We start from the raw sequence: 11,390 nt of genomic DNA on the forward strand, positions 1-11,390 counted from the left end.
TAAAATCATTGCTAAACTTATTGTCCAAAAATGGAGTGTGGTATTGGACAAGATTATCAGCCCCTGCCAGGCAGCGTTTGTCCCTGGCCGGAGCACAGGGGACAATGTTATGTTAGCACAGGAACTCTTCACTGGTTACAATCAGGCCCGACTCCCACCGAGATGTGCTTTGAAAGTTGATATTCGAAAGGCGTATGACACTGTCGAGTGGGATTTCTTGCTATCGGTGCTTCAGCTATTCGGTTTCCCAGAGATGTTCAGACGATGGGTTGAGGAGTGTATCAGCTCACCTTCCTTTTCGGTGGGAATGAACGGAAAGCCACATGGATATTTTGTGGGTGCCAGAGGGCTTCGACAGGGCGACCCCTTATCGCCATATCTCTTCGTCCTTGTGATGGAGGCTCTACACATGGGAATGCTACAGCTAATCGAGCAGGACATGAACTTCGTATTCCATTGGAAGTGTGACGATATTAGAATCTTCCAACTGGGGTTCGCTGATGACTTACTCCTATTCTGTCGGGCCAATACTGAATCTGTTCGGGTCTTCAAATCCGGATTAGATAGATTTGCTGATTGGTCGGGGTTACGCCTCAATGTTGAAAAAAGCCACATCATCATTTCCCGATCAACCCAGAATGTACGAGAGTAGCTACTTGCGGTGTTGGGGTTTCAGGAAGGCCACTTACCGATGAGGTATTTGGGTCTACCATTGATCTCTTCTCGATTATCTATCGCCGACTGCCAACCATTACTGAGTAAGATCGATACACGTATCAATGGTTGGGAGGGATTGGCACTGTCATATGCCGGCAGGGTACAAATCATTAAGTCTGTTCTTGTGGCTATGGGTGTTTATTGGGCTTCGGCATTTATTTTGCCAAAAGGGGTCATTAAAGATATTGAGAAGTGATTGCGAGCTTTCTTATGGAGAGGTACCGGAAATAGTGGATACCCTAAAGTTGCATGGAAGGAGATTTGCAAACCGAAGGAGGAGGGAGGACTTGGCCTTAAGGATATGGGAACTCTTAATCGAGCATTAATGTGCAAAAAGCTATGTGAAGTCATCCGATGTGATAGGACTTCTATCTGGGTCGAGTGGCTGCGGCATGGCAGACTGCGAGATGATTCAATATGGACTATCCCGGAGAATCGTGGACCATGGGGATGGAGAAAAATGTTGAGGTTGAGAGGCTGGTTACGCTCAGTGGTGGAATATCGTATTGGTGATGGAAGTGATTTTTTTCTTATGGAAGGATCCCTGGCATCACCTTGGGCCCCTCCTTGACAGATTTCCGCGGGGACCAAACAGTCTGGGATTGCATGAGTCTACCATGTTAAGCTCGGTTATCTGTGAGGGCCATTGGCACTGGCCATTGATCACAGACATGGAATGCGTGGAGATCACACACGTGGTGCCTCGGATCCATGGGGGTACAGATCGTATTATATGGAAAGGTTCGAGTGGGAAACCCACTACCCAGGAGTTCTATCGGGCTATGATACCAGCAGGACCGAAAGTAGGTTGGATTTCACTACTTTCGGGTTCTTTAAAGATCCCGCGACATTTGTTTATCCTTTGGCTAGCTATCCTGGAGAAGCTCGCAACGACGGATAAACCATGGCACTCCCATCTTGGGTGCTGCGTGCTGTGCAATGAAGACATGGTGGAGTCACATAACCACCTATTTTTCCACTGCAGATTTAGTAGGAGATGCCTCAGTAGTATTCGGCGCATTGTACGATTCCAGTGGCCTAATAGGGATTGGGTCAGTGATATTGAATGGGGAGCAAGAAAATGGCGTGGGAAGTACATCATCAATATATCCTACCGATGCCTGCTTGGATCGTGTGTATACCATATTTGGAGGGAGAGAAACCTGAGACGTTTTGAGCACGAGGAGAGACCCCCGAGCGTAGTGGGCAACTTAATAGTAGAAGATGTTCGACAACGTATACTCAGTATTAAGCTTCCTAGATCTATTAGCACATGTGCCTTGTATAGATTGTGGCGTATCCCTTGGCCTGTCGAGGGAAGCGCCTAAAGAGGGACTCTATTGTACTATACTTTCTTTTCTTTAATGAAAATTACACTTACCCAAAAAAAAACATCATGTTAGCATAGGAAATCTTTACGGGATACAACCAGTCTCGTCTACCTCCTAGATGTGCTCTGAAAGTTGACATCCGGAAGGCATATGACACAGTGGATTGGGATTTCTTCAGAGCAGTTATGGAGATGTTTGGGTTCACTTTTGTGAAGTGGATTGAGGAGTGTGTGACAACGCCTTCATTCTCTGTTGGACTAAATGGAAAGCCCCATGGGATTCTTTCGAGGAGCCAGAGGACTTCTGCAAGGTGACCCTTTATCACCCTACCTATTTGTGCTTGTGATGGAAGTCCTACACTTGGGCTTCCTGCAGTTGATTGATCAGGAGGAGATATTTTCCTATCATTGGAAATGCGAGGCAGCCAGGATCTTTCAGTTGGGGTTTGCTGATGATGTGATATTATTTTGCCGTGCTGATATGAACTCTCTAAGAATCTTTAAAGCAGGACTGGATCGTTTTGCCGAATGGTCGGGTCTTAGACTGAACGTGCAGAAAAGCCACTTGATTATCTCACGCTCAGCGCAAGCATTGTGTGAGGAGATGTTGGCTCTACTCGGATTTCAGGAAGGGGCTCTTCCAATGAGGTATCTGGGATTACCTCTTATATCGTCTCGACTAACTATTGTAGATTGTCTTCCACTATTATTGAAGATTGACAAACGGATTGCTGGATGGGAAGGTACCACTATATTTTATGCTGGTAGAGTACAAATTATTAAATCTGTACTTATAGCACTGAGTCATTATTGGGCATCGGCATTTATATTAGCGACCAAAGGAGGAGGGAGGACTTGGATTCAAGAATATCAGTACCTTGAACCGTGCATTGATGACAAAAAAACTGTGTGATGTCATTAGATGCGACAGGACATCGATTTGGGTTGAATGGCTGTACCAGGGACGTCTACAACACACCTCTATATGGACGATTATGGACCATGGCGGCTCATGGGGATGGAGGAAAATCCTTCAATTACGGATGTTCCTCCGAACCATGGTAGACTATCGGATTGGAGATGGGAGGAATTTCTTCTTGTGGCAGGATCCGTGGCATCACCTTGGCCCTCTTTGTGACTCCTTCCCACGAGGACCGAGGCTACTTGGACTAGATGAGTCATCCAGACTTAGCACGGTGATTCATGAAGGAGTATGGCAGTGGCCCCTTATCACGGATCTTGAGTGCTTGGAGATCACACATGTATTACCCATTATTTTTGGAGGGGAAGACCGTAAAATATGGAGATTTGAAAATGGTCGACCAACAACACAGGCTATTTATGAGTTACTTGACCCACCAGGACCGAAAGTAGGCTGGTCTTCACTACTTTCGGGATCACTTAAAATTCCACGTCACATCTTTATTCTATGGCTTGCCATCCAAGGAAAGTTGGCTACGACAGATAAACCATGGCTTGCTCACCTTGGCACATGTATCCTATGCAATGAAGGAATGACAGAGACACATGCACATTTATTCTTCTAATGTAAATTTAGTCGAAGATGTCTCACAGAAATTCGAAGAACGATACGATTCCTGTGGCCCAATAGAGAGTGGAAAGATGACATTACATGGGCTTCACAGAGATGGAGGGGTAAACACATCATCAACATGTCTTATAGAGCACTACTTGCAGCATGTGTATACCACATTTCGAAGGAAAGAAACCTGAGACGATTCGATCACACCGAGAGGACGCCTACTACCATAGCATTACTGATCATTGAGGACATTAGACAGCGAATCCATAGCATCCCACTATCTAGATCAGTCAGTACACGTGCTTTATTTCGATTATGGCGAATCCCTTGGCCTGTCGACGGATAAACCATTTGGTGATCATATTGTTGTACTGTACCAAATTTACTCAATGAAACATACTTTTACCGAAAAAAAAATAACAGGTGAGAGGGTGACGGTTCATTTCCGCCGAAAAGTGCTGAAGAAAACGCGAAGATACCTGCTGCTATGTCTTCGCCGGATTCTTCCTCCGTTTTTGGTGACCGGACGGCTACGGAAGTGATGGGCAAACGGTCGGAAAATTTGATGACGGTTCTCCGACCATCTCACCGGCGAACGGACGTGGAGCAAGCGGCGCTGAGTGGCAGCAAGTTTGGATGATGTGGCGCCATGTGTGGATGATGTGGCGCTATGTGTGGATGAGGTAGAGGCTGACGTGGCGTATGAGGTCAATGCTGATGTCACTAATGATGTAACTGCTAAGGCTTATGTCACTGCTGATGTCACTGATGATGCTAGGGCTGATGTCACTAATGATGTAACTGCTAGGGCTGATGTCACTGATGATGTAACTGCTAGGGCTGATATCACTGATGATGCAACTGCTAGGGCTGATGTCACTGCTGATGTGTTGCAAAAAAACCTTAAATTCCAAAATTTGAATACTAATCATACGGGATTGTTCGTGGGGAATATTCCTTTGCAAACTTGTCCGGATGCGATAGTTGACGATAAAATTGCCCAGGCGTTCAACAACTCCACCCGCAAGACCCTCACATTTATTGCGCCTACCTTGCAAAATGGGGAGGTTATTGTGCGACCGACACTGGATATTATACGCAATGGTTCTAAACGATGGAGGACTACTGCAGTGGGATACTTTCTTGGAAAAAGACCATATTTCCATCATGTGAAAACTACTCCGACTTCGCAGCTCTATACGACCTATGACAGAGTTTCTTATTGGAGAGGGGAGGTCATTCTACTTGTGGAAGGACCCGTGGCACCACTTGGGCCCACTTATTACTAGATTCCCTAGGGGACCGAGCCTCTTAGGACTTGATGAATCCACCAAACTACAAGTGGTCATTAATGAGGGACAATGGCAGTGGCCCTTCATTACCGATTTGGAATGTATGGAGATTACTTACATATTACCCCAGATTCATGGAGGAGATGACAGGATAAACTGGCGGTTCTCAGAGGGACGACCCACCACACAATCCCTTTATAGATTTTTTTGCCCACCTGGACCGAAAGTAGGCTGGTCTTCACTACTTTCGGGTTCTTTGAAGATCCCCCGCCATAACTTCATTCTTTGGTTAGCAATTCAGGAGAAGCTACCGACAACTGATAAACCTTGGATGACACATCTAGGGGGATGTATACTCTGTGACGAGGGTGCAGCGGAGACACACAATCACATGTTCTTCAGATGTCGATATAGCAGAGGATGCCTTGCAGCTATACGACACCATATTCGATTTGCTTGGCCCAATCGTGAGTGGACAAGAGACGTGGAATGGGCATCGAGGAAGTGGAGGGGGAAGCATATTGTTAATGTCGCTTATCGAGCATTACTTAGTGCATGCATTTACCATATTTGGCGAGAGAGGAATCTGAGACGATTTGAGCACACTCATCGGCCAGAAGCTATATTAGCTACCTGCATCATTGAAGACGTCAGACAGAGGATAATTAGTATTAATCTTTCCAGTTCTATTAGTACATGTGCACTTTATAGACTTTGGCGTATCCCTTGGTCTGTTGGGGGTACCACCATTTAACCGTTTGATTGTTGCACTCTGTACTCTGTACTTGTACTCTGTACTCTTTACCTATTTTTTAATGAAACTTACACTTACCCAAAAAAAAAAAAAACAATTATTGCGATGGAAGATATCATTGAAGGAGGACCGTGGCTTTTTCAGGGTCAGCCAATAGTATTACAAAAATGGGAGCCGGGAATGGTTTTGAGGAAACTGAAGCATACACAGGTACCTGTTTGGATTAAATTACGACACCTTCCAGTGGAGTTATGGACAGAAGAGGGCCTTAGTACGGTGGCCAGTGGAGTGGGAAAACCTCTATACCCGGATGCCATAACGAGAGCATGCACGAGGCTGGATTTTGCTCGTGTATGCGTCATGCTTGATATCACCTCAACACTACCGAAACACATCATCATCATGACCCCAGACGAGGAAGGAGGGGAATCGCCTTGCAAGGTCGATGTCGAATATGAATGGGTTCCCCCGAAGTGCACGAGATGCATGAGCTTAGGCCACTCTATAAAAGATTGTTCGTTGAATAAAATAGCCAAACCCATTAAACCACCAGTGTCTGTTTATGTACCCAAGTCAAGAGGATCACGGGTACCTCGAATGCAGAACAAACGCGATGAAACGTCGGGGGATGCACTTGCAGTTCCTTCTCAGAATTCTTCTTTACCGCCGTTGGAAGGTACTCCATCACGGTCAGACATACATGCGTCTCCCACTCATCGTAAAAAGAGACGTGAGGATAAGGGTAAGGCGCTAGTCATTTATAATACTTTTGACGCCTTACAGATACTTGAAGATGCAGATGACGCTAATAGGGGTCCTAAGACAAGCAGCCCCAAGTATGGTGATCTATGTTGAATATGGCAATTTGGAATGTGCGTGGCCTGAACAAGAGAGACCATCAGCTTGCAGTAAAGGATCTTGTGGCTGAGTTCAGGTTAAATTTCATTGGTCTCCTTGAAACTCGAGTACGAGTTAATAATGCTTCTCATATTCAGTCTTTTTTATTACCTCATTGGAAATGGTTTATGAATTATGCGTTGACGGGTAATCGTATTTGGATTGGCTGGGATGACAATTTTCTTGATGTTACTGTGGTTGAGTTGAGTACACAATTTTTACACTGTCATGTCACTATCCGAGCTCTTCAGGAATCAGTTGATATTACTGTCATTTATGGGGCTACAGAGCTAGCGGACAGACGCTCACTTTGGGATTCACTTAGTACAATTGCCATCCAGTGCGTGGATACTCCATGGCTAGTCGGAGGTGATTTTAATGCAGTACGTGATCTCAGTGAAGTCTGTGGAGCTTCTGGTGACATACGGCCTGCAATGGAGGAATTCAATTATTGTATCCAGAATGCCGGATAACAACCTCTACCCATGCAAGGAGAATGGTACACGTGGCACAATTGTAGTGCAAGTCCACGTAATCTATGGAAGCGACTTGATAGGATGCTCATTAATGATACATGGATTGCCCGATTCCCCACATCCGCATATTTCAGCCTCACCCCGCGTACCTCGGATCATTCACCACTAGTATTATGTGAGGATAGACAGCAACAGTTGGGGGGTATGTTCCGTTTTGACAATTATCTTACCCTCTCACCAAAATTTATTCCCAGTGTGCAGAATGTTTGGAAACATGACGTAGTTGGTGTACCGATGTATGCGGTAACTCGAAAACTTAAAGCACTGAAACCAATCTTCCGGGAACAAAGGAGAAATAAGGGAGATTTATCGCACAATGTACAGTTGGCAAAGGGATTTCTTGAGGCGGCACAAAACCTGGTTAGTGCAAACAGGCAGGAGGAAGTATTCTTATTCTTGGAGCACTGTTGTCGGATGGTTTTGGCCAAAGCAGCGAAGCTCGAACAAACCATGTTACATCAGAGAGCAAAAATGGAGTGGATGAAAGATGGTGATCAATGCTCTAGGGTGTTTTTTCGCAAGATTGCACAGAGACGGGCAACTAGGAGAATTTTGCAAATCAATGATGAGCATGGGATCACTCACACGGAGCAGGAGGCTGTTATCAATGAATTTGTATCTTATTATCGTATCCTTTTGGGAGGACAAAGACGACGGGACATGATTGATATTCGGTTCCTCAGACTGTGGGCTAGACATCTAGTGACTGAGGATGAAACCAATTCTCTTTTATCACCATTCACCCCCTCGGATGTCGAAGAGGCAGTGTTCGATATTGTAGAGGATAAGGCACCGGGTCCCTGATGGGTACTCGTCAGGCTTCTTCAAAGCTGCCTGGCCGATTGTGGGAGGCGAGGTTACGAGGGCAGTGTTAGATTTCTTCACTACCGGGAGGCTCTTGAAACAAATCAATACCACATTATTGGCGCTTATCCCGAAGGTACATTCTCCTATGTCCGTTGGTGATTTTCGACCTATTTCTTGTTGCAATGTCCTCTACAAGATTATTGCCAAACTTATTGTCAAAAGGCTGAGTGTGGTATTGGACAAAGTCATTAGCCCACGCCAAGCAGCATTCGTTCCTGGCAGAAGTATCGGAGACAATATCATGCTAGCTCAGGAACTTTTCTCGGGATACAATCAGTCACGCCTACCTCCCAGATGCGCGTTAAAAGTTGACATTAGAAAGGCGTATGACTCAGTTGAATGGGACTTCCTAGTTGCGGTTTTGGAACTTTTTGGGTTTCCACCCACTTTTATCAGGTGGATTGAGGAATGTGTCACTACACCATCCTTCTCAGTAGGATTGAATGGAAAGCCACATGGATTCTTTTCGGGTGCAAGAGGACTTCGTCAGGGGGATCCTCTATCGTTGTACCTTTTTGTCCTCGTCATGGTGGTATTACACTTGGGATACCTACAAATGATTGACCAGGATGGGCTCTTTTCTTTTCATTGGAAGTGTCATTCAGCTCGGATTTTTCAGCTGGGATTTGCTGATGACTTGTTATTCTGCCGTGCGGACTCTATTAAGGTCCTTAAGAGAGGGCTGGATCGATTTGCCGTTTGGTCGGGCCTCCGACTGAACGTACAGAAAAGTCATCTTATTATTTCGCGATCAGTATAGGGTTTACGTGAGGAGATGCTGGAAGCACTTGGATTTCAGGAGGGACTCCTTCCACTGAGGTATTTAGGTCTACCTCTATTATCCTCCAGATTAACTATTGCTGATTGTCAACCATTATTGGTGAAAATCGATAAACGTATTGCTGGTTGGGAGGGAATGACACTTTCAGATGCCGGTAGGGTACAAATTATTAAATCTGTACTCATGTCGTTGAGCTTTTATTGGGCTTCAGCGTTCATTTTACCAAAGAGAGTTATGAACGAAATTGAGAAGAGGCTGAGAAACTTCTTATGGAAGGGCCCAACAAATAGTGGCTATGCTAAGGTAGCATGGAAAGAATTGTGTAGGCCGGTGGACGAGGGAGGTCTTGGGTTCAAGGACATTACTACCTTGAATCGAGCCTTAATGACTAAGAAACTCTGTGATATCATTCAGTGTGATCGAACCTCTATTTGGGTTGAATGGCTATACCATGACCGGTTACGAGACACTTCCATATGGACAATCCGAGATCATGGAGGTTCATGGAGTTGGAGGAAACTCCTGCGTCTACGGATTTTTCTCCGTCCTATGGTGGACTACCAAATCGGAGATGGGCGGAAGTTTCACCTTTGGCAGGACCGGTGGCATTACCTCGGACCTCTTATTGAGATATTTCCACGTGGACCGAGGCTTCTTAGACTTGAGGAGTCAGCAAAACTCAGCACGGTGATTAGTGGAGGAGAATGGCAGTGGCCGCTTATCACGGATTTCGAGTGATTGGAAATCACACATGTATTACCCACAATCCGTGGAGGAGATGACCGGATCGTATGGAGATTTGATTAGGGTCGACCCACAACACAGTCTCTCTACAGTTTATTTGATCCCCCAGGACCGAAAGTAGGTTGGGCTTCGCTACTTTCGGGCTCACTAAAGATTCCACGTCACTTATTCATCCTATGGCTTGCTATTCTTGGCAAGCTGCCTATGACAGACAAACCATGGTTATCTCACTTTGGTGATTGCATACTTTGTAACGAAGGGGCAACATTCACACCTTTTCTTCCAGTGCAGATTTAGCCGACAGTATCTCACAGTAATCCAGAGAAAGGTACGATTTCATTGGCCCAATAGAGACTGGGTGAACGACATTGAGTGGGCTTCTCATAGATGGAGGGGTAAACACATCGTTAACATAGCTTATCGAGCACTACTGGCATTTTCTGTTTACCACATTTGGAGGGAGAGAAACATAAGACGTTTTGAGCAAAGAGAGAGGACTCCGAGCACCATGGCGTTATTGATAGTTGATGATGTCAGGCAACAAATCATTAGTATTTCATTAGCTAGTTCTGTCAGTACACGAGCTTTGTATAGACTATGGCGTATCCCTTGGCCTGTCGAGGGGGAAACCACCAGATGATCACTTTGTTGTACTGTACCATTTTTTTACTTAATGAAAATTACATTTACCGAAAAAAAAGGTTGCTATTTCACATACGGGCATTTTTGTTGGGAATATTCCGCTTCAAACAACTTTGGATGATTGTTTTGGTGAGGATAAAATTGCACGTGCGTTCAATAACTCATCCCGGAAAACACTTTCATATGTCGAACCGATGAGGCAAAATGGAGAGGTTGTGGTTACGGCAGTTGGATATTTTCTTGGGAAGCGACCATACTACCACCACTTAAAAGAATATGCTCATTCGGTGTGGCCGGCACTTCGTGAGGTCAGTGCTACAGCTAATGGATTCTTTTTCTTCCAATTCAAATCAGTAATTGACATGGAGGAGGTGATCGAGGGGGGACCGTGGCTATTCCAAGGACAACCAATAGTTCTCCAGAAATGGGAACCAGGGGTGGCCATGAGGAAACTGAAACATACACAAGCGCCCGTTTGGATCAAGCTGAGGCACCTTCCGATGGAATTTTGGACAACAGATCGATTGAGTACTGTTGCGAGTGGAGTGGGAAAGCCACTTTATCCGGATGCGATAACCAGAGCATGCACGAGACTGAACTTCGCTCGAGTATGCGTGATGGTGGACGTCTCACAGAATTTACCAAATCATGTCATCATCATGACTCGAGATGAAGATGGCGGGGAGACACCATGCAAAGTGGATGTCGAATATGAATGGCTCCCACCAAAATGCTTGGATTTTGTATGACATTGGGGCACTCGACTAAGGAATGTCCACTTACTAAACCCAAGAAAACAACAAAGCCACTTATTCTTTCAGTGCAGATTTAGTCGACAGTGTCTCACAGCTATCCGGAGAATGGTACGATATTCTTGGCCCAATAGAGACTGGATAACGGATATTGAATGGGCTTCCCAAAAATGGAGAGGTAAACACATTGTTAACATATCTTATCGAGCACTATTAGCATCATGTGTTTACCACATTTGGAGGGAGAGAAACTTGAGAAGATTCGAGCACACCGAGAGGACACCTAGCACCATGGCTTTATTGATAGTTGAGGATATCAAGCAGCGGATCCTTAGTATCTCTCTACCTAGATCAGTCAGTACAAGAGCTCTATATAGACTGTGGCGTATCCCTTGGCCTGTCGAGGGAGAACCACACTGATAACCACACTGTTGTACTGTACTACTAATTCATTTTACTTAATGATACTTACATTTACCAAAAAAAAAAAAAAACCACCAGTGGCTGTGTATGTACCAAAACCTTTCGCCGCCCG

At 45.2% G+C, this 11,390-nt stretch overlaps 1 protein-coding gene across 1 annotated transcript; it reads left to right on the top strand.

Moving 5' to 3' along the window:
- The first annotated feature begins 6,493 nt into the window (after positions 1 to 6,493).
- On the top strand, positions 6,494 to 7,006 carry LOC148787207 (uncharacterized). Its single transcript, XM_088883526.1, has one exon. It carries the CDS (start codon positions 6,494 to 6,496, stop codon positions 7,004 to 7,006), a length of 513 nt encoding a protein of 170 aa, XP_088739652.1.
- Positions 7,007 to 11,390: the final 4,384 nt, after the last annotated feature.

The sequence above is a fragment of the Sesamum indicum genome, linkage group LG8 (genome assembly GCF_026168435.1).
Source record: "Sesamum indicum cultivar Baizhima isolate 11 linkage group LG8, ASM2616843v1, whole genome shotgun sequence".
Classification (NCBI taxonomy): Eukaryota; Viridiplantae; Streptophyta; class Magnoliopsida; order Lamiales; family Pedaliaceae; genus Sesamum; species Sesamum indicum.

Coding starts and splice junctions, on each gene's coding strand:
- LOC148787207 (XM_088883526.1), top strand. CDS start 6,494: ATGGCAATTTGGAATGTGCGTGGCCTGAACAAGAGAGACCATCAGCTT.